The following is a 24,539-nucleotide window of genomic DNA, read 5'->3' on the forward strand; positions in this document are numbered from 1 at the left end:
GTTTAATTATAGTTATTCTTTAGGTGATCCTCTATTGGAAAAATTACTAAATTAATTATGTGGTTTTATCTAATCATACATCAGAAAAGAAAAACAACCATCATATATTAAAGAAAATACTAGTTTGAGACATTTATGCTTTCATTGAAATGATCACTGTACCTTTAAACTAGAATATATATTTGGAGAAAAGCCCAAGAATCTTTTAAAGATTTTTTGAAGATATTTTTGAGTATTTTGAAAGGTACCTTTTAAATACCTTTAAAATATTTTAAGATATTTTAAAAAGAAAGTAAGACTTCAATAAAAATATTTTTATTTTACTTTCATTAACTTGTATATATGCATATTAAATATGTGTGTGTGTTTTAGGTCTTATTACAATTGAGTATATTCTTCCCATCTTCCTACTTAGTGTTTTCTTACGGGCCTATTTAAACAAATCTCTAGGCAGGACCTTATAGAATATTGGTCATTCTAGCACCTAGATTTTGCCAGGGTAGCTCAAATATTTTTATCAGTGATAAAAAAGCTAAAATCCTTTGGAAGTAACTTTTTGTATTTTTATTACAGGTAAATTGGGATATTCACATTGTACAGAAATAGAGGTAAGAGAAATACTCAAATATTTGTTAGTAAAGTAGCTTTGCAGTTCTTTAGAGTAACTTAAATATTGAACTATATCTCATGGGTTTTTGGTCTTCTGACAAGGATGTGTTGAGAGCAGGTATATATCTTTTACATTTAAAAAGTAAACTGTGAAGAAAAATTCGTTATCTTGCCCATATAAATATATTTTTTAAAGATTTATTTTTAAGTAATCTCCACACCCACTGTGAGGCTCAAACTCACAGCCCTGAGCTTTAAGAGTTGCATGCCCCACTGACTGAGCCAGCCAGGAGCCCCTCTTGCCCATATTTTTAAAATGCCAGTGTGTATTAAAAAGATTACCTTAATCGGGACGCCTGGGTGGCTCAGTCGGTTAAGCAGCTGCCTTCGGCCCAGGTCATGATCTCAGGGTCCTGGGATCGAGTCCCACATCGGGCTCCTTGCTTAGCAGGGAGCCTGCTTCTCCCTCTCTCTCCCTCTGCTTGTGCTCTGTCAAATAAATAAAATCTTTAAAAAAAAAAAAGATTACCTTAATCATGGCTTTAAAACTTTCCCATGTTATTATGCATGAAATTGAGATACTAAGATTCAGAGCCCTTAATAAGAAATAGTTTAAGTTCAGTTTTTTTCATAATCCAATCTAACGTGTCATAATAAATAAATCATAAATATTTTGAGCTCCTCTGGAGCTGCCTTGGTGTAGGAAAAAAAATAGGGGCTTAGAAACGATATTTCAGTAAGATTAATAATGAATCAAATAGTTTGTTATCTTAGTTCAAAATTCTGATTTTGAACTTTAAGGCATTTCCACGTTATTCCCTGTGTTCCTTGCAGGAATTTCAAGGGTAGCACTGAAATATGAGGGTAGCATCCATGAAGTGTGTACGTCTGGTGTTCTTTTCAGCAACTGTTGCCTCATCTTTACATTAGGAGTCTTGGGTCTTTGTTAATGGCATTGCCTAAATAAAGGATTTAAGAAGTTATTTTTCTAATATGGTAATACGTCTACACGTTGATGTAGATTTTAGTAAATTTCAACTGTTATTTTAAATAAAATGCAAGCTTCCTAGGGGATTGTATTGTATAATAAAGAAGCAAAAATAATTTGTTCTTTTTTACAGTCAGAAATTATACAGTTCATTTTTGTATTTTCAACTTTGGAAGTAGAGATCATTTTTTTTCCAAATTAGCTCTAAAAATAGGCAAGAACTTAATTTTTGTAAAAAGTAGAACTTAATATTTCTATATTGTGAGAATTTTTGATGTACTGTTCAATGTAATATAAAGGAGTGGGATTTGATTTGAGTCAGAAAATATAACTTCTGTTTGTGGTTTCTGGTGTGCATTTTTCTAGCTATGTAATTTTGAGCAGTATTTTTTTCTCCTGCTCTCCTAGAACTTTGGGTTTCTTATCTGTAAAATGTTAATCATAATTCCTATTGACCTCACAGTTTGTAAAATTTTAAAGAGCAAATATATGTGAAAATGTTATATAAACCCTGAAGACACAGTTTATATATATATATATATATATATATCGGGATGACTAAGTCTCATTATTCTGTCTTATGTTGTATCACCATAAAATCAGCAGGGTTGTAGCACTTTATTTCGTATTCACTTTGTATAGGAACATCACTCATTTTATCTCTGTAATCTCCTAGTTATTAGGTCTTACTGTTTGACCCATACCTTGGGTAACCAAAAGAATTGGAATATAAACAGAACCTACTTTCAGGATTTTTTAAAATGACTATTTGATGAGGGAAAATCACAAGAAAATAAAAAGTTCAATCCAATTATTTAGTTAACAGCTTGGAGTATTTTCTAGGGGTAACAGTGGTTAGAGACTGGAATTGTAGATGGTGATTTATCTATATTGTTTGGATTTTTTTTTAAATGAGAACATCTCTGTGTATTACTTTGTTAATTAAAATAATAAAAAGGAGGGGCAGTAGAGGTTGTGGGAACTACTTTTTCAAGAAGTTTGGTGACTTGAGAGAAAAAGGAGACAGCTTAAGTAGAAAGTTTTGTTTTTTAGGGAAGATGGTACATTTGAAGGGGTGGGGGTGGCGGGGGTAAGGAAGCAAGAGAGAGTGAGTTGGAGTCCAAGTTAGAGAGTGGGGATCTGCTGAAATCAGACGTAGGACTACCTCTGGCTTGACTAGAGCATTGGTTCTCCAAGTGTGGTAAGAGGGCTCTGGGGCGTTCCTGACACCCTTTCAAGGTCAGACTATTTTTGAAGTAATACTAAGACATTGTTTGCCCTTCTACTTTCATTCTCTTGAGGGTACAGTGGTGTTTTCCTTGGGTACATGACTGTGTGTAACTATGAATGTCATGCCAGACCTCAGAAGCAGATATAAGATCTAGCTGGCTTTTATTAAGCATGACCTTCAGGAGTTTTACAGAAATGCAAAACAATACCACTCTTCTTATTTTTTTTTTTTGAAAATAGGGGTTTCTTTCCCATAAAAATGTTACTTATATTAACATGTTTAATACTTTTAAATGATTTAATTAAAGTGATTTGATTTAAAAATTTCTCAGTTTTAATTTCTAATACAGGAGATGTTGATAGATTATGGTTCACATATATAAAAGCTCCTTGGACTCCTCAGTAATTTTTAGAGTGTCAAAGAGTCCTAAAACCACAGTCTGAGAGCTGTTGGGCTGGGGTATGGTTAGCACGGGTATTTCTGCCCGAGAAACAGGATTGAGGGCTGAGAGCAGTAAAACCCGCAGTCCTGAGGAAGACAATGGGAAGTTGAGGGAAGCTTTGATAATAAGGATTTAAGCCCGTCTTTTCTGTCAGTAAGACAACAGGGTCATTTCTGAGAGTGAGGTGATCCTGGATCAGAAAGGTGATTGTTAGAGCTTCTTTTGCCCTTCCATTGTTCTTCTGTTGAGAAAGCTCTGGCATTAAACGCAGACCAAGAGAAGGGCTGCTCACAAGTTGTAGATGAGTAGAACTGTGAAGGGCCCTGGAAAAGGTGGAGTAGCTTGTTGCGTACTCCACATTGTGGTACAGGCTTGCACCCCGGGAGCTGGTGCGCTGGGTGTGTTTGTGCTTAGGCCCACATCCTGGCTCCATCCTTCTCCCTCACTTCTCAGCCTCAAGATTCCTCATCTGAAAGGTGGGTTGTTGTGATTGCAGAGAGTTTAGCATAAAGCCTGCCTTAGTGAATATAGCCTATTATTCTTATTTGGGAGGTGTATAGTTTCCTGGGACGGAGAAAGTCATCTTCTTAAGCAAGGTCATGGACCACTAGGAGCCTCAGGGTGACTGCTAGGGAAAGCAAAATCCCTTTATCTTTCTGGGCCTTCAGGACCCTCACTGAGACATATAACTTGAAGTGTTCAACTGTGTATTTTAATAGTTTTTGTAGTATATAGAAATCATATTATGAATTCTTTTTTTTAATTAATATATAATGTATTATTTATGTCAGGGGTACAGGTCCGTGATTCAAGAGTCTTACACAATTCACAGTGCTCACCATAGTACCTACCCTCCCCAATGTCCATCACCCAGCCACTCCATCCTCCCACCCCCTCCACTCCAGCAACCCTCAGTTTGTTTCCTGAGATTACGAATCTCTTACGGTTTGTCTCCCTCTCCAGTTTCGTCTTGTTTCATTTTTCCCTCCCTTCCCCTATGATCCTCTGTCTTGTTTCTCAAATTCCTCGTACCAGTGAGATCATATGATACTTGTCTTTCTCTGATTGACTTATTTCGCTTAGCATGATACCCTCTGGTTCCATCCACGATGTTGCAAATGGCAAGATTTCATTTTATTGATGGCTTCATAGTATTCCATTGTATATATATACCACATCTTCTTTATCCATTCATCTGTTGATGGACATCGAGGCTCTTTCCATAGTTTGGTTATTGTGGACATTGCTGCTATAAACATTGGGGTGCACGTGCCCCTTCAGATCACTACATTTGTATCTTTGGGGTAAATACCCAGTAGTGTAATTTCTGGGTTGTAGGGTAGCTCTGTTTTCAACTTTTTGAGGAACCTCCATACTGTTTTCCAGAGTGGCTGCATCAGCTTGCATTCCCACCAACAGTGTAGGAGGGTTCCCCTTTCTCCACATCGTCACCAACATCTGTTGTTTCTTGACTTGTTAATTATTTTCTAGTTTTACTTTCAACCCTCTTTTTAAGACTTTTCCTATATTCAGAAAAACCAAACAAAATTTTGAGTTTAGAGAAAGCAAGGAGGCCATACATAGGCATTCAGTCAACTTTTATGTGATCTTATACCTCAAAATAGTTTAATGTTTCTAAAAGATCAAGTATTATACCTTATTTCTCAGTGGAAAAAAATTTTTTTAAAGATATTTATTTGAGAGAGAGAAAGAGCCCGTGCTCTCGTGCATGTGCGAGTGGGGGGAGGGGCAGAAGGAAAGACTCCCCAGGCAGATCCCACGGTGATCACAGAGTCCCATGCAGGGCTCAATCTCAGGACCCACCCATGAGATCATGACCTGAGCCAAAACCAGGAGTCCTACAATCAACCGGCTGAGCTACCCAGGTGCCCCTGTTTGGAAAAATATTTTAGTGTACTCAGTTATACTAGTATATTCCAGCATTTGAACTCATTAAGGGAAAATTTTCATATAATTTGTTTTAAAAGTAAAGTAAAATTTTTTACTTAATAGGCAATTTAATTTTTTCCTATATCTCTTTTACATTTTTTGCAGGTATGATTTACATACAGTAAAATTTACCTTTTTCAGTTACAGTTCTTTGAGTTTTAACAGATATTCAGTTGTGTTAACTATCTCTGCAATCAAGTTCTGTCATTCCCCAAACTCTGCCAGTGCCCCTTGGTGGTCACTCCACCCCCACTTTGGGCCCCTGTCTACCGCTGATCTGTATTTTGTCCTTTCATTTTGAGAAGGGCATGTAATTTAAACAGTGCATTAGCCCTGCTTCTCTCTTTCTGGGAGTGCTCACAGCTCAGCCTGGTCATTTATAAACTCTTAGATTAAGACTGACCTGTACCTGTGGGTACTTGCCTGTTAAAGAGGCAGTTCTGGTCCACAGCTTGGGGGAGCTTTTACCCTCATTTTACAAGTTTTTTCTACTGCCATTATTTAAATAATTTTGTGGGTTATACTTTTATATTTGAAGAAAATTACCAAACACTTAAAAATTCTATAACATAAAGGATTTGAATTTTTAAATATTTTAATTGAGGCATTTTCACTGTTGTAAATTTTTAGCTTTCCAAATTTCATCACGTTCCTGTTTTCTATTAACCACCACTAATTATGAAGCACTGAGGCGCTTTCCCTTCAGCAGGAAAGGTTAAATGAATAACTAGAACAATCCTGTTCCCTTGGTAGATGAGCTGTGTTTTAAGTGGAATAGGTTAAAGCATTATATAAAGTTACATTAACTTTTGTCAATACTTTAATCTTGATTAAGCTCGTTTATAAAAATTGTAGCATAGCAGAAAACTGTAATCTTTACTGAGGGAATCTTTAGAAGATTTGTGCTCACATCTTCTAAATAGACTTCATATATACTGTACATAAATACTCTGTTTCATTCCCACGTGCATCTTTAAAAAATACTTTAGAGCTAAGCATATGCTAAATACTGTCATAGACATTAATTTAATTCTCATAACAAACTTAGAAACAAAGTCTAGAAAGAGAGCTGAAGTATAGAGAGGTTATGTAACTTGCCCAAGGTCGTGTAGCCAGTGTGTTGCAGAACCACTTCCCTTCACCTTTCATTTGTTTGTCTTTATCCAGCCTTTGTTTACCTGCAGTGTAAGGTATCTACATAATGCTAAAGATTAGTTTACTGCCCCATTTGGGGCAGTGAAATGGCTAGGTATCTCCTTATTCCATATATGTCTCTACCTGTGACTACAGTTTCTGGCATTGTATAGCCAGGGACTGTGTTCCGGCTCAGTGTAAACTGGGCAAAGGAATGATTGCAGCCCCTGAACCTTCAACCCTCCCCCTGACCCCTGCTGGGTAGATGAACATAGAGTTCTGTACTGTAGTAATTTGTGAAGTAGTCTGATTTTAACTTACTCAGAATGACTCAAGAATTGTTCTATATATTTGAACCTTCTGGGAAACCAGACCTAGAATTAGTCTGCTTTGTGGGGGAACCCAAAGATCTTTTTTTTTTATTATGTTATGTTAATCACCATACATTACATCATTAGTTTTTGATGTAGTGTTCCATGATTCATTGTTTGCGTATAACACCCAGTGCTCCATGCAATATGTGCCTTCTTTAATACCCATCACCAGGCTAACCCATCCCCCCACCCCTCTCCCCTCTAGAACCCTCAGTTTGTTTCTCAGAGTCCATAGTCTCTCATGGTTTGTCTCCCCCTCCGTTTTCCCCTCCTTCATTTCTCCCTTCCTGCTATCTTCTTCTTCTTTTTTTTTTTTTTTACATATAATGTATTATTTGTTTCAGAGGTACAGGTCTGTGATTCAACAGTCTTACACAATTCACAGCACTCACCATAGCACATACCCTCCCCAATGTCTATCACCCAGCCACCCCATCCCTCCCAGCCCCCATCACTCCAGCAACCCTCAGTTTGTTTCCTGACATTAAGAATTCCTCATATCAGTGAGGTCATACTATATATGTCGTTCTCTGATTGACTTATTTCACTCAGCTCAATACCCTCCAGTTCCATCCACGTCATTGCAAATGGCAAGATTTCATTCCTTTTGATGGCTGCATAATATCCCATGGTGTGTGTGTGTGTGTGTGTGTGTGTGTGTGTGTGTATACCACATCATCTTTATCCATTCATCTGTTGATGGACATCTTGGCTGTTTCCATAGTTTGGCTATTGTGGACATTGCTGCTATAAACATCGGGGTACACATACCCCTTCGGATCCCTACATTTGTATCTTTGGGGTAAATACCCAGTAGTGCAATTGCTGGGTCATATGGTAGCTCTATTTTCAACTTTTTGAGGAACCTCCATACTGTTTTCCAGAGTGGCTGCACCAGCTTGCATTCCCACCAACAGTGTAGGAGGGTTCCCCTTTCTCCGCATCCCTGCCAACATGTGTCGTTCCCTGACTTGTTAATTTTAGCCATTCTGAGTGGTGTGAGGTGGTATCTCATTGAGGTTTTGATTTGGATTTCCCTGATGCCGAGCGATGTTGAGCACTTTCTCACGTGTTTATTGGCCATTTGGATGTCTTCTTTGGAAAAATGTCTGTTCATGTCTTCTCCCCATTTCTTGATTGGATCATTTGTTCTTTGGGTGTTGAGTTTGATAAGTTCTTTATAGATTTTGGATACTATCCCTTTATCTGATATGTCATTTGCAAATATTTTCTCCCGTTATGTCGGTTGTCTTTTGGTTTTGTAGACTGTTTCTTTTGCTGTGCAAAAGCTTTTTATCTTGATGAAGTCCCAAGAGTTCATTTTTGCCCTTGCTTCCCTTGCCTTTGGCGATGTTTCTAGGAAGAAGTTGCTGCGGCTGAGGTCGAAGAGGTTGCTGCCTGTGTTCTCCTTTAGGATTTTGATGGACTCCTGTCTCACATTTAGGTCTTTCAACCATTTTGAGCCTATTTTTGTGTGTGGTATAAGGAGATGGTCCAGTTTCATTCTTCTGCATGTGGCTGTCTAATTTTCCCAACACTATTGGTTGAAGAGACTGTCTTTTTTCCATTGGACATTCTTTCCTGGAAGAACCCAAAGATCTTGAGAACAAGCCATGAAATACATCAGAGTTAGTGTTTTGGACTTATTCCATTCTGATTATACACAGTTTTTGACACAAGCAAGAGTATATGAAAATTTTTTATGTTTCCTGAGCAGCCTAAAATAAACTACCAAAGGAAGTATGTGGAAGTTCACTGCTTTAACACAGTATAACATTTAAAAATTCCCGCTTTGTGTTTAGCTAAATCAACCCACTGACCTTTGATTTCACTCTGGCTCATGCAGACTCAGTAGCAGTTGGATGAGTAATACCTCTTTTAATTAACATTTAATATCCATTAGGTGATTTCAGAAGTAACTCAAAAATGAACTTGAAGAAGTATATGCAGTTGACTCTTGAACAACATGAAGGTTAGTTGAAAATCCACGTGTAACTTTTGACTCCCCAAAAAGTTAACTACTGTTAACTGCTATTGACCAAAACCCTTACCAATAACATAAACAGTCAATTAACAGATACTTTTTATGTCATATGTATTATATACTATATTATTATAATAAAGTAAGTTGCAGAAAATGTTATTAAGAAAATCATGAGAAAATACATTTATAGTATTGTACTGTATTTAACTGAAAAAAATATAAGTGGACCCATGCAGGTCAAACCCATGTTATTCAAGGGTCAGCTGTAATATTTTTATGAAAATATTTGCATTTGTGCATAATTTTAGCTGCCTGATGAGCCCATTTAAATGATTGTGAAATTAGTATTTGATACCAAAACTAATTAAATCTTAAATTAAATTAAATCTTAAAGCAGAAACAAAAAGACAATTACTGTCAGATCTCTTTCAGCAGGCAGCTTTCTCTTAATTTTAAACCTTACTTTAAGGTTTTATAAATGGAATTGCATGACAAGAAGTTAAAATAATGATATATGATCTATAAAAGGATTAGAATAATAAGCTCCATTAACTGTTAGTAACAACAGCTTTTTCTTCTTGGTCAGCAGACCAAAAGAAATGGGAAGAATGCTTACATTCTGCTTCCTGTGCTTTTGGATTAAAAACCTCAAACATGCCTGAATTTACATGGCTTTTTGGTTGACTTTAACTTAAATGGTTTGGAAAATGGTTTATGTGTCCTCAGAGTAAATGTGTATACCTTTGATTTGCTGCTTCTGAGTGTGAGTATTAGTAGAGGTTGGTAGTGAGTTATTAATGGTGTGATAAATAGGTAATTTCACTTAGATTACATGTGTCATCAGATAGAGACTGGCACATTATGTTAGTTACTTGTTACATTTATAATTCATTTCTCCCTCCCTCCTTGCTTCTTTCTCCCTGCCCTTTGCTCTGACGTCTCTCCTGTCTCTCATAACATTTATTATCAAACTGTCTTTCTGTGTTGTAGTCATGGATGTCTTAAGTACAGGGCACATGGTTTGACCATAGGATGCAAAATTTATACAAGTAGTGTTACTTTGTATAGTTTTTACTTTATTTGAAGATCAGTAACGGTTATATATGTCTGCTAAAGGATTTCAGAATAGCCTAAATTATCTGGGAGTAAACAGTATTCTTGAAGGAGCAAAAAGTATCTGTAGCACCTCTACGTACTTTGATAAAGAGTAGAAAGTTTTCTTAATGATTCGCCTTATCAGGGAGCTATATCAATCTACCTTAATTAAGAGTTCATATATTTAATAAAATAAAATAGTACTTTTCAGCACAGACACTATACTGCGGAAGGATCAAGGTGGGAAGGAGCTAGATTTTTTAATTGCCTTTTTCAAAGTACCTTTTATCTTTGTAGAAATGATATATATTTGTTGTAAAAATCAGAACATCACAGAAAGATACCAAGAAGAAAGTAACAAACACTTTATATCCTAACATCTAGTGGTAATGACTGTTTATTCTTTTAGACATTTCTTCCCATATTTACATAACAAAATTGACTTAATTCATTGAGCATCCATTGTGTGCTACTTTGGCTTTAAGGAGTTAGCCATACTGAGGGAAAGGATTTAGATACATGGATGGAACTTTCCAGGCAGAAGGAAATCACAGTGAGGACTCTTAGGAGATCAAACTATTTTTGAAATTGGCAGAACACCAGGATGTCTGAAGCATAGAGAATGTGAGGGAGAGTTGTAGGAAATGTAGGGAAGTTGCGCAAGGTGGTGCCAGGTTGTATAGGTCATATTAAAGATTAGACATGGGTCCATTTTCTCTTCAAGAGAAGAAACATTTCTGCCTGAAATTTTCTTGTATTTCTTTTTTTTTAATTTATTTGAGAGCGAGAGTTTGAGAGAGAGAGCGAGAGCAAGCATGAGCAGGGGGGAGGGGCAGAGGCAGAGGGAGAAGCCCGACTCCCCACTGAGCAGGGAGCCTGATACAGAACTCTATCCCAGGACCCTGGGATCATAACCTGAGCAGAAGGCAGAGGCTTAATCGACTGAGCCACCCAGACACCTATGAAATTTGCTTCTATTTCCTAAGATCATTCTTCTTTTGATGTGCATTCTTAATTTGCTGTTTCCTTATATTCTTCTCTGGGATAGTATTTATATATACATATTTCATCAGTTTATTGCATCATTTCATTAAATTGTTATTATAAGCACATAAGTACTATTGAATGCATGGGTTTAGGACCAAACCTTACAGACAAAATTTAAGCATGTTTAAGGTAAGCATACGGCTCACCTGGTAGGGGCAGAAATTCACTGGTGGCCTAAAGAGTAGCTTGCCTACTAATGGCTAGTAGTAGTCATGGAGACTAGTCAGTATGATGTAGAGGGACTGGGGAGTGTGAGATGGACAGTCAGCCAGAGAGAGGCTGATTAAGAGAGTTTCCACTGTTTACTACAGTGTCTCTTGACATCATCCCTCAGTTTGGTAGAGATTCTTACTGTATTTGGCAGAGTTTAAAAAAACACATTATCAGTAAAATTAGGTAGTTTACTTGGTATTGTGATAATTCCCTAGTTTTTTTTTTTTTTTGATGATGGTGCTTTCTTAATTTTTTATGACAGCTTTATCAAGGTATAATTCACAGAATACAAGCCAGCCATTTAAAGTGTGCAATTCATTGGTTTTTGGTATATTCACAGAATTATGCGACCATCATCAAACTTTTATTATAACATTTTTGTCACCTCTGAAAGAAATCCAGTACCTTCGGCTATCATCCAGCATTCCCCAGTACTGCTACCACCACCCCAAACAACAACTAATTTTCTTTCTATCTCTATAGATTTGCCTATTTTGGATATTCCATATGAGTGAATTATATAATATATGGTCTTTTGTACCTGACAAACTTTAACTTAGTACAGTATTTTCAAGGTTCATCCATGTAATGGCATGTATCATACTTCATTCCTTTTTACTGCTGATTATTCAACTATATGGTTTTGCCATATTTTGTATACCCATTTGTTAGTTGATGGACATTTGAGTTACTTCTACCTTTTGGCCATTATGAGTAATGCTCCTTTAAATGGTCCTGTACAAGGTTTTGTGTGGACATAAGTTTTTATTTCTCTTGGTTATATACCTAGGAGTAGAATTGTTGGGTCAGCTGGTAACTTCATGTTTTAACTTTTGAGGAACTGCCAAACTGTTTACCAAAGTAGCTCCATTGTTTGACATTCCCACCAGCAGTATTTGAAGGTTTTGATTTCTCCACATCCTCACCAATACCTGTTGTTATCTGACTTTTTGATTCTAGCCATCCTGGTGGGTATAAAATGGCATCTATCTCATCTGGTTGTGATTTGCATTTCCCTGATGATTAATGACGTTGAGCATGTCTTCATGTGCTTATTGGCCATTTGTACATCTTTCTGTTCATCTTTGCCTATTTTTAAATTGGATTGTTTGTCTCTTTATTGTTGAGTTGTGATAGTTCTTTATATGTTCCCTTATCAGATACATGATTTGTAAATATTTTCTCCCATTCTATGGCTTTCTTTTCATTTTCTTGATGGTATACTTTCAAGCACAAAAGTTTTTAATTTTGATGAAGTTTAATATATTTATTTTTTCTTTTGTTCTTGTTGTTTTGGTATCTTAATCTATTGCCAAATGCAAGATCATGAACATTTACTTCTGTGTTTTCTTCTAAGAGTTTTATCATTTTGGCTCTTATACTTTGATGGTCTTTGATCCATTTTCAATTAATTTTTGTATATGGTTTGAAGTAAATAAGAGACCACCATCATTCTTCTGCATGTGGATATCTGGTTGTCCTAGCACCATTTCTTGAAGAGACTGTTTTTTCCTCATTGAATAGTCTTGGCATCCTTGTCAGAAATCAGTTGACCATAGATAGATCTGTGGGTTTATTTCTGGACTCTCAGTTCTAGTCTGTCATGCCAATGCCATGCTGTCTTAATCGGTTTCTATTCCTTTGTAGTAAGTTTTGAAATCCAGAAGTGTGAGTCCCCCAGACTTGTTCTTTTTGAAGACTGTTTTGGCTTTCCTGGATCCCTTGCATTTCTATATGAGTTTAGATTAGCTTGTCAGTTCTACAAAGAAGCTAGCTGGGATTCCAATAGGGATAGCACTGAATCTGTACATAGGTTTGAGTAGTATTGCCTCTTAACAGTGCTAAGCCATGAACCAATCCATGAACACAGGATGTCTTTCTGTTTGTTTAGATGTTCTTCAATTTTTTTCAATGATGTTTTGTAATTTTCAGAACATAAGTTTTACACTTATGTTGTTAAATTTATCTGTATTTTATTCTTTTGGTGCTATTATAAATGTAATTTTTTTAAATTTCATTTTTGGATTGTTCATTGAAAGTATTTAGAAGTACAGTTGATTTTTGTATGATGATCTCTTGTCTACAACCTTGCTGAACTCATTCATTAGTTTTTGCTCTAGGATTTTCTGTGTGCAAGATCATGTCATCTCTGAATAGAGATAGCTTTCTTTCTTTATTTCCAATTTGGATACCTTCTATTTCATCTTTTTGCTGTTTCTTTTTAAAATTGTTTTTATGGAACTCAGAGTTGGAGGGTGTAGTAATCCTCCAAACTATTTAAATGATTTATTTCAAATCTGTTGTACAAGAGAATACTTCAATGTTTGAATGTTAAGTCAGAGACTTTTGAGACAGTGTTTACATAATTTATATTTCAAGTAGAAATGTAAATTTTGTGTGTGTTGAAACAGATTTTAGTTTGGCCCATTGTAACTGAATTTGGGGCTGTTTTTTTGTTTCCCCTGAGGATCTTTTTATATGTAGAATATCAACTTTATTGCAAGAGTACTTTCTAGAATATAAAGTTAAGAGGCATAGATGGCTTTCAAACTAGGAGTTGGTGACTGACTTTACTTGTTGAACTCATGTTTTTAGTCATAGAGGTTTTATCTGACATAATTGCTTATTTTTCTTCAACAGAAAGTTCTTTGACAGTTTTATAGATTGTGGCCATTGCATCTGTGGATAATTAATAAGCTTCTTGCTTTGTAATTTGAATTTATTATCTGGGGGAAAATTCTCATGGATAAATAGAGATTTATGTAAATGAAAAGAGTTGTGAAAGGGAGTAGGAATTATGGGTAAAAATGTAAAATCTTTACTTAATTCAGACATCATTTGTCAAGCAATTTCCATTTACCAACTCTGTGCTAGCTGTAGGGAATGCAGTGCTGTCCTCAAGAATTTTTATGTTGTTAGACTACTGCCTTTATAAAATTAAAAAAAAATGTTGGTTTATTAGTAATCTTAACAAAAAGTAGCACGTGGTGTTACGTAACTGGTTGAGTTCAGAACCTGAGCTTGTTTGATCAAGCTGTACTCTTTTCTAGTCTTACTGTCTTCTTCCCATAGTTGTTGAGTTCAGACACTTGCTCACTAGCTACATAGAGTAGCAAATGAACACAGTTGTAACAGTCAAAAATATTTAAAAAGTATCTCTCAAAGGATCTTGTAGTGGATCCATTTCATGGGTTAATAAAATTGTCAAAATTTCCTTAAATTTTTTTTCAATTCCCTCAATGCTTGTAGCTACTTTGGAGCTCTCCTCTCACACCTACCCTCAAACAAAACCACCCACCCACCCCACTTTTCCTGGAGTGCGTCCTGTCTGTCCTCTCCTCCTCTCTCCTGCCCTGCGTTCCTTCCATCTCAGCTGGTACCTGGACTCTGCACTCCAAGAGCGAGTCCAGAGTCACGGAGGGGACGTCCTTTTCCTTGCCCCATTCCTATCCTCCTTTTCCTGACCTTGGTCCCGTATCTTTCTTCTGTACTGTGGGCAGCTTAGAAACTGGGCTGGCAAAAGTAAGATTCTCCATGGATAGTGGGTAAGGGAGAGAAGCTGGTGCGTGAGTGAGGGTGGATGGTTGGGAATAGGATAATGTGTCTCTTTCCATTACATTTTATAAATAATTAAGACCATATTAAAAAGACCATGCTGTGCAGCCTCTCCATTTTGTGTTGGTGATCATGTTGATTATATGAATGTGAGTCTCATTCTTTTTTTTGCTGTGAGGTGAGCTCCTTCGCTTCTCTCCTGTGGCTGCCCCCATATTTCACTGTCCATCCCAGAAAGGAAAGATAGGGGAAAATGATACCTTTTTGAGTATGGCATAAAACAAAAGACCGTGGGCACTGGCTCTAATTTGGCATATGTTTTGGATGCAAATATCCCCCCTTTACTCTAGAGGCAACAATTCCTATTTCCTTAAATTGTTATTTATATAAATTTTGGCTTATTAAACTTGGAATTTTATTTTTTTCCTTCTGTATAGTTAATAAAATTAGGTGGTTAGTACCAAGGTAATAAAAAGGAGCAAGGCAGTCATCATTTGCATGATTTCATACTTTTCTTATTATTTTCAAATAGACTATTCTATAACTGCTCTGTAGCTTACACAGGAAAGACATTGAATAAATTAATTAAAAACAGATCAACAATCTGTATTTGTGACATAGGTTTCATAGTATGGGCCAGTAGGTACGGCCTTGAATAAGGCCTGCCAGGAAATGTTAGAGGAGGCCACTGCTGTTTTTACGGAGGCCACGGTTCCCAGACCTGACTTTACCTTGGGCAGAGAAGGGATGGGAGGAGAGCAGAATGCTTAGAGGGAAGGAGCAGGCAAAAGAATTGAAGGAGATTGTGAAACTTCCTTAAAATATCTACTCAAAGAGCTAGTTACAATTCTTGTTTTAAATTTCTTTGTTCTGGAAGGAACACAGGCCCGTTTAAGAATGGGAGATGGAGAGAATTCTGTAACCCATGACAAGCTGTAAAAGGTTGCTAAGGAGATTCCTTTGAGAAGAAGCAGTGTTTAAATGATCTGTTACTGAACTCTGACTTCTAAAGGCAGGAAATGAAAGGCGGAGGGTGCTTTATTTCACTCCTTTAATATTTTAGGAGGCAAGTAAAGCAAGATTCTTCCCTTAAACACAGAAATCATTTGGTGTGAATTAAATTAATTTATGTGGTGTTAACATTATAGCTGTAAATATTTTATTGAAGTACAGGGCATTGAGAAAAGTGCATAAATCATTAAGTTACAGCTGATGAACTTTTACAGATAGTGATAACGTTGTGTTTTAATGCCATTTAAGTATAGTTTATTATTATATATGTTTTTGAAAGATGTCATCTTAAAAAATTTTAATTTCACGTGAAGATCCAAGTGATAATTTCAAAGCATTACAGAGATTTCATTTAGTTTCTGCCTTTAATTGCATGAGGTATTCCATCCTCTTTGCCAGCCTCCTGTTATTTAAACAAAAACCAAGGAAAGAAATTGTTTCAGGGAGGAAGGAGCCATTCTGTTTAGAACTGTTTAGAGCAGTGCCACCCAACAGAAATACAGTGGAATATATGCAATTTTTTTAAAGATTTTATTTATTTATTTATTTATTTATTTATTTAGCGAGAACGAATGGGGGGAGGGGCAGAGGCAAAGGCAGAGGGAGAAGGAGAAGCAGGCTCCTCGCTGAGTGGAGAGCCCGATGCAGGACTGGATCCCAGGACCCGTGGATCTTGACCTGAGCCAAAGGCAGCCACTTAACTGACTGAGCCACCCAGGTGCCCTGGAATATATACAATTTCAGTGTTTCTAGTAGCCACATTAAAAAGGAAAAAGAAACAGGTGAAATTAATTTTCATAATATGTTTTCTCTAACTCAGTATATCTAGAACATTATCGTGTCAACATGTGATCAATATGAAAATTATTAATGAACTATTTTATGTATTTTTTTCATACTAAAGTCTTTCAGATCTGGTGTGTATTTAACTCACTTCTCAGTTTGGGCTAGTCACGCTTCAAGTACTTCTAGTCACACTTGGTTAAAAAGAGTAGGGAGAAGAAGGAATAGAAATGTTTAAGAAATGAGAAACTTGAAGGGATCAGAAAAGTTTTAGTCCTGAATTATCTTTTAAAAAAATCTATGAGGCTCAGGGGGGAGTAAGGAACAGCATGGTGAGGGGCTTGCCTAACAGTAAAGAGTAGATGCATATTCTCAGATACACTTCATAGATTCTAGGTAGGCAACGGGCAGAGATTTATGATTATAGTCATAAATTCAGAATTTAACCTGCTTAAGAAGAAGTTGAAATGTAAGGGTGAGTGATGAGGGAGAGTGAAAAGAACATAGGATCAATGGATTGTAGATTCTGGTGGGGTTGAATGATTTATTAGAGTCAGATACTAGGAGTGAGCTAGAAAGTTAAGGGAGATTGTCAAAAAGAGGGACCTTTGAAATTGAAGTGATGGAAAGTTGCAGTTATTGGTAACTTGAGGTCTGGGGTATTGCCGTGGCAGGGAATGCCTGAGGTCTGCCAGAGGAAACATTACCGGAGAGGAGGTCACAGAAGTAGGAGGCTGGGGTGTTGGGAGGGTCATTTAACATCATCAAGAATTAAGAGGGGAGACTGACAGGAAACCAACTGCTAAAATTATCGAGCTATGATGGAACATCTGGGGCTCTATAGATGACAGCAACAGGGAGGGAGAGTAGGTATATGTATATGGTCTGGTGATGTAAGAGGCAAAGCTGGAGAGCTTTGAGGAGGAAGGGAGGGAGGGAGAAATTGTGAGGAAGCATCGGGGAGAAGCAAGGAGGACATCCCCAATTTTAGTCCCAGTGATTTGAGAATTATCACAGAAAGAACAGCTAGGACCAACATTGCCCTCTGGGGAGATTCATGTCTGGGTTAGAGCAAGAAGGTGAAGGGGGATCGTTCAGAGAAGATGAAGATATAGGGACTGTTGGTTCTGGAGGGCACAATGGAAGGGATTCAGGGGTTGGGGAGAGGTGGACCACAGGCCTAGAAGAAAGGAGTGCAGAGTTGGGGAGATGGTCCATTATAGTATAAAACAAGTTATAAAACAGTAGGTACCGAATGATCCAATAGTTCTAAAAAATTATGCAAAGGACAAATATAGTAAACTGTTAGCAGTGATTGCCTCTGGGATATATGTATATATGTTCTTCTACATTGCTTGTATTTTCTAAGATTTATAATGAGTATGTTTTGCTTTTGTAATAAGAAAACAATAAACGAGACATCATGGACGTATTTGTGTGGGGGAGGGTTCTGTGAGGTGAACAACTCTAAAACTGGAAACACAGTTTTGCTTTGTTACTAGTCATGAGTGATTCGGTAACACTGTGTTCCATTCCTCGGTCCAGACCCATGACTGAGCTAGATGAGGGCTGGGGGAGCCAGAGCTGTGCTCCCTGCCTTAGGGGCCTGGCCACGATTCAAGAATGATAGCTGATTCCCATAAAATTTAGTCTTTTTAGAGATCTCACTCTTCAGCCAGGAAAGAAAAGTGAAATCAGGTTGAGCTAGGAAGCATCTGTTGAAGGTGACTTGAAAGAAATGTAGGATGTCAGGGGATGTTAGCAGTTAATGGCCATTCTAAAAAGATGAACTGCTGTTGCTTTTAAAGCCTTTCCATGAATATTGTTGAATTAGCAGAATCCATTTTCAAGAAACAGGACCTTGTGATTGTCACAAGTTACTCAGGCAATTAGAAACTAGGAAATTTACTCTTGTGTAAGTCTCTTCATGAGTCACAGTTAAAGTGTGGTAGCGGAGCTGTCAGATCCAGTGCTGTTCTTATATCAGATGACTGCTGAGATAATTGAAATATTTTCTGAAATTTGTTTACCTTGAGCTAGGTAAAAAGCGAGTTGCATGTCCTAACAGAATTGTCTTTTATTCCATTGTTCAGCAGGTGTGAGGGTAAGTCAGCTTTTTAATTATCTGTATAGTACTAATAAAAGGGAACATTAGATTGTTAATTATAAAAATCAGGTAATTAAAGGGAAAAAATAATTTACTGGTTTTAGTAAGGCAAGCAGCCCTGGAAACAAGCTAGACCAGGAGAGTAGCCCTGAGCAAGGTAGGTACATAAACACCCCTTTTCTTCCCCCTCACCCCTCCATAAACATAAAATTTACCATCTTAACCAGTTTTAAGTGTACAGCTCAGTAGTGTTAAGTATATCCTTGTTGTTTCACAACAGATCTCTGGAACCTTTTCGTCTTGCAAAACTGAAAATCTCTTCCCATTAAACCACTTTCCACTCCTCCCCCCAGGCCTGGCATCCACCATTCTGTTTTCTGTCTCTATGAATTTGACTACTCTAGGTCCCACATACAAGTGGGATTATATTTATCTTTTTGTGACTGGCTTGTTCCACTGAGCATAACGACCTCAAGATTCATCCATGTTACAGCATGTGTCAGAATTTCCTTCTTTGTTACGGTTGGGTTGAATTATACTCTGTTGCATATGTATACTACATGTCGTTTATCCATTCATCTGTTGGTTTATCCATTCATCTGTTGGTAGTCACGTAGGTTACTTCCCTCTTGGCCCTTGTGAATAGTACTGCCGTGAACATGGGTGTGCAGCCATGTGAGACTTGAGCAGTGACATGATCTGCTCTGGTTTTATTCAGAAAATACTTCACTCTGGCTCGTCCCTTTCACCCTGATAGGTAAGCAGAGACTGTTTCTGCTATGTTCCTAATGCTCACAACTGTCTGGCAGTCAAACATTTGAAGAAATAAGTGGCAGAACTAAACATACTGTGCTGTAGACTCTGGAGGCCATCATGCGGTTTACAGTGTGTTAACTCACATGTACTGGAGCAATGGTCCTTTACCAAATGGGGATCACAGGCTTCATTGAAAATATGATGAAAAACAAACAAAAAAGAAATCTGATAAAAAGCATGGAATCTTCCCCAAAAGAAAGCACACACATATAGTAATATATTTACCTACAATATCAATGCTTCTTTTTTTTTCTTTTTTAAGATTTATTTATTTTAGAGAGAGAAAGTGTACGAGCAGGAGGGGCAGAGGGAGAGGGAGAGAGAATGTCAAGCAGACTCCATGCTGAGCGCAGAGCCCAACGCAGAGCTCAATCTCAGGACCCTGAGATCATGACCTGAGCCGAAACCAAGAGTTGGATGCTCAACTGACTGCGCCACCCAGGCGCCCCTGTCAGTGGGTTCTTGAACTCCTGAGGTCCATGGAAGAACTTCATGCATAACTAGGGCATTGACTATTCTTATATTCTTTGGCTTATATTGGTGGTGGAGTGCTCATCCTACAGTGCTATTTGAGATATCATAGATTCAATCCCTGAGCAGGCAGTGCCACTTACTACAAATTGTAGGCTACATGGCACTCGCCATTTTCATCAGCCTTATTTCATGGCAGGATAGATTTTTTTTCCCCAGCCTTTCCTGATTCCAGGTCTCTAGCTGTGCATGAGTTCCTAACTCCTGGCTGCTTCTGGATGCAGACATCAGGAGACCTTAGCTATAGACCCTTATGCTGTGTTTTCTGTTCTGTTTTCGGGTCCATGGAGATGCTTATCTTCTTTTGAGCATGGCTGTGTCTCACAAACATTTTAAAAATTTTACCTTCCATTTATTTGGAGTGTATTTGTGGAATGACAATCTCAAAGTGTGAAGTCACAGTACCACAGGACTGAGAAGTTACCCTTCACTGACTTTACTAAGAATGAATTGATAGGGATTGGGGGCAGGGTAGGGAGTGTCTCAACAGAAACAGTTTTGCGTCTAGTATGCAAAATTCTAGAGAGAATAGTAAAAATAAAAATTTAACATCAAGCATTTGGGATCTTTGCTTGCCAGAAGATTTCCTTGCCAAAACGCCCAAGCAAAGCCTTTTAGGGATATGTATCAGAGTTATGAAACAGCATGAAACTAAAAGTCTAATCTGATTTTTACTGCTGTTTCCTTTCTAACTAGAGAAAGGAGGGGATTTTTATCTCATCTTTGATGTTGCTATTTGTGCGTTAGGATATTTTCAATTGCAAGCAGCAAAAAGTAGCTCACCCTTTCATGTTTATGTGTGTGTGTGTTTATAGAAACATATTAATGCACACACATTGGGAAAGGGCCTGGAAGCAATAGGGAAATCTCTGTAACACCAAGCACACCTAGCCATCCAGATTTTGGTTTCTAAATAGCCTGCCCCACTAAAAATAGCCAAGGTTCCTTGGAGAAATGGCTGATTCCTGGGCTGTGACAGGAGGTACGAGATGAGCACAGGACATCTTGGTAGACCAGGAACCAAGAACCAAGAAATACACAGAACATTGTGAGGGAACATGTCCATACAATGGGATACAATTTGCCAATAAAAAGGAACAAAGTACTTACACATGCCACAACATGGATGAACCTCAAAAACATGCTATGTGAACAAGATCCACACCCAAAAGACTGCATCTTATGTGATTTTATTTATATGAAATGTCCAGAAAAAGAAGTCTATAGAAATAGAAAATAGATGAGTGGTTTCTTGGAGCTGGGAGTTGGAAGGGCATGAAGTTTATTTTTGGAGTGATAATTTGGTTGTGGTGATGGTTGTACAATTTTGTAAATTTACTAAAAAAATCACGAAATTTAGTATACTTTAGGTGAATTTTATGGTAAGGAAATTATACCTCAGTAGGCAGGTTAAAAAAGTTATGGGATTTGTCACAAGGACTCAGGAGTTAGCTTGAAGAAGCTACCACTCGCCAAATCTGGCAATATTTGAGCATACTGACAATGGATTAACTATGTTATAGTATAAAATAATCCATGAGTTTTTGACATATAAATAAATACATGAATAAATAAGTGGGGGAGAAGGGACAGTTCTTCTTTGTACTAGATTGCTAACTAATAAATGTAGAAGAAATGATGAGTAGAACATCATCATTTTTTAAACATCATAATAATATTTGGCTTAAGCAAGAATCATCAGTGGTTATTAAAACTAACCAATGAAAATTTGTTGAGGACTATGATGTTGACGTAGTTTCAGAGGAGCTCCATATCAGTTACATATTGATTTCAAATGGAGAAATAAGATACTGGAGTAATTTGGCAGAACCTCCTTAACTGACTATATTCATTTTCTGTTGCTGTGCATAAATGTCCAGAAAATCATTACCACAAATTTAGTCATTTATTTTTTATTTTTACTTTTTAAAGATTTATTTATTTTGGAGGGAGGGAGAGAGTGTATGTATGCACAGGGGGACGAGGCAGAGGGAAAGGGAAAGAGAGAATCTTAGGCAGGCTTCACACTCAGCGTGGAGCCCAACGCAGGACTTGATCTTAGGACCCTGAGAATATGACCTGAGCCAGAATCAAGAGTTGGATGTTTAACCGACTGAGCCACGCAGGTGTCCCTAAATTTAGCCATAATTTACCAGTCCTATGGAGTAAAAGATTAGAATTAAAGTTTTTTTATATTATGAATAACACTGGGGTAAACAAAGCAAATCTTGTATTAGGAATTTATCATAAGGAAATATTCAAAGAGGTGGAATAGCTAAATCAAAGGGTATACACATTTTTAAAAATTTTTTTATTGTTATGTTAATCACCATACATTACATCATTAGTTTTTAATGTAGTGTTCCACGATTCATTGTTGGTGCATAACACCCAGTGCTCCACGCAGAACGTGCCCCTCTTTAAACCCATCACCAGGCTAACCCATCCCCCCACCCCTCTCCCCTCTAGAACCCTCAGTTTGTTTTTCAGAGTCCATCATCTCTCATGGTTCATCTCCTCCTCCGATTTCCCCCCCTTCATTCTTCCCCTCCTGCTATCTCCTTTTTTTTTCCTTAGCATATATTGCATTATTTGTTTCAGAGGTATAGATCTCTGATTCAGCAGTCTTGCACAATTCACAGCGCTCACCATAGCACATACCCTTCCCAATGTCTATCACCCAGCCACCCTATCCCTCCCACCCCCCCCACTCCAGCAACCCTCAGTTTGTTTCCTGGCATTAAGAATTCCTCATATCAGTGAGATCATATGATACATGTCTTTCTCTGATTGACTTATTTCGCTCAGCATAACACCCTCCAGTTCCATCCACATCATTGCAAATGGCAAGATCTCATTCATTTTGATGGCTGCATAATATTCCATTGTATATATATACCACATCTTCTTTATCCATTCATCTGTTGATGGACATCTTGACTCTTTCCACAGTTTGGCTGTTGTGGACATTGCTGCTATAAACATTGGGGTGCATGTACCTCTTCGGATCCCTACATTTGTATCTTTGGGGTAAATACCCAGTAGTGCAATTGCTGGGTCATATGGTAGCTCTATTTTCAACTGTTTGAGGAACCTCCATACTGTTTTCCAGAGTGGCTGCACCAGCTTGCATTCCCACCAACAGTGTGGGAGGGTTCCCCCTTCTCTGCATCCCTGCCAATATCTGTTTTCCTGACTTGTTAATTTTAGCCATTCTGACTGGTGTGAGGTGGTATCTCATTGAAGTTTTGATTTGGATTTCCCTGATGCCGAGCGATGTTGAGCACTTTTTCATGTGTCTGTTGGCCATTTGGATGTCTTCTTTGGAAAAATGTCTGTTCATGTCTTCTGCCCATTTCTTGATTGGATTATTTGTTCTTTGGGTGTTGAGTTTGATAAGTTCTTTATAGATTTTGGATACTATCCCTTTATCTGATATGTCATTTGCAGATACCTTCTCCCATTCTGTTGGTTGTCTTTTGGTTTTGTTGACTGTTTCTTTTGCTGTGCAGAAGTGAAGATGTCAATGCTACCTAGAGCAATCTATACATTCAATGCAATCCCCATCAAAATACCATCAACTTTTTTCAAAGAAATGGAACAAATAATCCTAAAATTTGTATGGAACCAGAAAAGATCCGGAATAGCCAGAGGAATGTTGAAAAAGAAAAGCAAAGCTGGCGGCATCACAATTCCAGACTTCCAGCTCTATTACAAAGCTGTCATCATCAAGACAGTATGGTACTGGCACAAAAACAGACACATAGATCAATGGAACAGAATAGAGAGTCCAGAAATGGACTCTCAACTCCATGGTCAATTAATCTTCCACAAAGCAGGAAAGAATGTCCAATGGAACAAAGACAGTCTCTTCAACAAATGGTGTTGGGAAAATTGGACAGCCACGTGCAGAAGAATGAAACTGGACCATTTCCTTACACCACACACAAAAATAGACTCCAAATGGTTGAAAGACCTAAACGTGAGACAGAAGTCCATCAGAATCCTAAAGGAGAACACAGGCAGCAACCTCTTTGACCTCAGCCGCAGCGTCTTCCTAGAAATATCGCCAAAGGCAAGGGAAGCAAGGGCAAAAATGAACTATTGGGTATACACATTTTTTAAGACTTGACATATTTCCAGACTTTCTACCCAAAAGATTATGCCAATTTATGATCTTACCATTGATGTCAATTTATGTTCATTTTCTTGAACATTCAGTGATACTGAGTGTCAACATTTAAAAAATTTCTTTTCCAGGGGCACCTGGGTGGCTCAGTCAGTTAAGCTTCCAACTCTTGATTTCGGCTTGGGTCATGGTCTCAGAGTTGTGAGATTGAGCCCTGTGTCAGGTTCCGCACTCAGAGCAGAGTCTGCTTGAGATTCTCCCTCTCTCTTTCCCCTCCCCTGCTCGCACTCTTGTTCTTTCTCTCTCTCTTTCTCTCTCTAAAATAAATAATCTTTTAAAAAATTATTTTTCCAAGTGGGTAGGCAAAAGATGACATCTCATTAAAAAATACACCCTAATCTGTTAGTGCAATTGAACCTTTTAATGACAACAAAAACTATTTTTGGTTATGTGTATTTTTTTTGGTGAGTTGTCTATTCGTGTCCTTTGCTTGTTTTTCTTTGAGATATTCATCTTCATATTGTTTAAGAGCCCATATTT

General features: G+C 37.6%; 1 protein-coding gene across 4 annotated transcripts in view; it reads left to right on the plus strand.

Annotated features, from left to right (window-relative positions):
• SPIRE1 (spire type actin nucleation factor 1) overlaps window positions 1-24,539 on the plus strand; it is a 211,802-nt gene that overhangs the window by 25,801 nt on the left and 161,462 nt on the right. For 3 of the 4 annotated variants that reach the window (XM_027576299.1, XM_027576300.1, XM_027576303.1), the window contains exon 2: window positions 574-608. In XM_027576299.1, the coding sequence (XP_027432100.1) occupies window positions 574-608 (35 nt within the window). Of the gene's footprint in view, window positions 1-573; window positions 609-8,679; window positions 8,701-24,539 lie in introns of those variants that run through there. The other variant, XM_027576302.1, reaches the window with a different exon arrangement.

Source organism: Zalophus californianus, chromosome 14 (assembly GCF_009762305.2).
Source record: "Zalophus californianus isolate mZalCal1 chromosome 14, mZalCal1.pri.v2, whole genome shotgun sequence".
In the NCBI taxonomy this organism is placed as follows: domain Eukaryota; kingdom Metazoa; phylum Chordata; class Mammalia; order Carnivora; family Otariidae; genus Zalophus; species Zalophus californianus.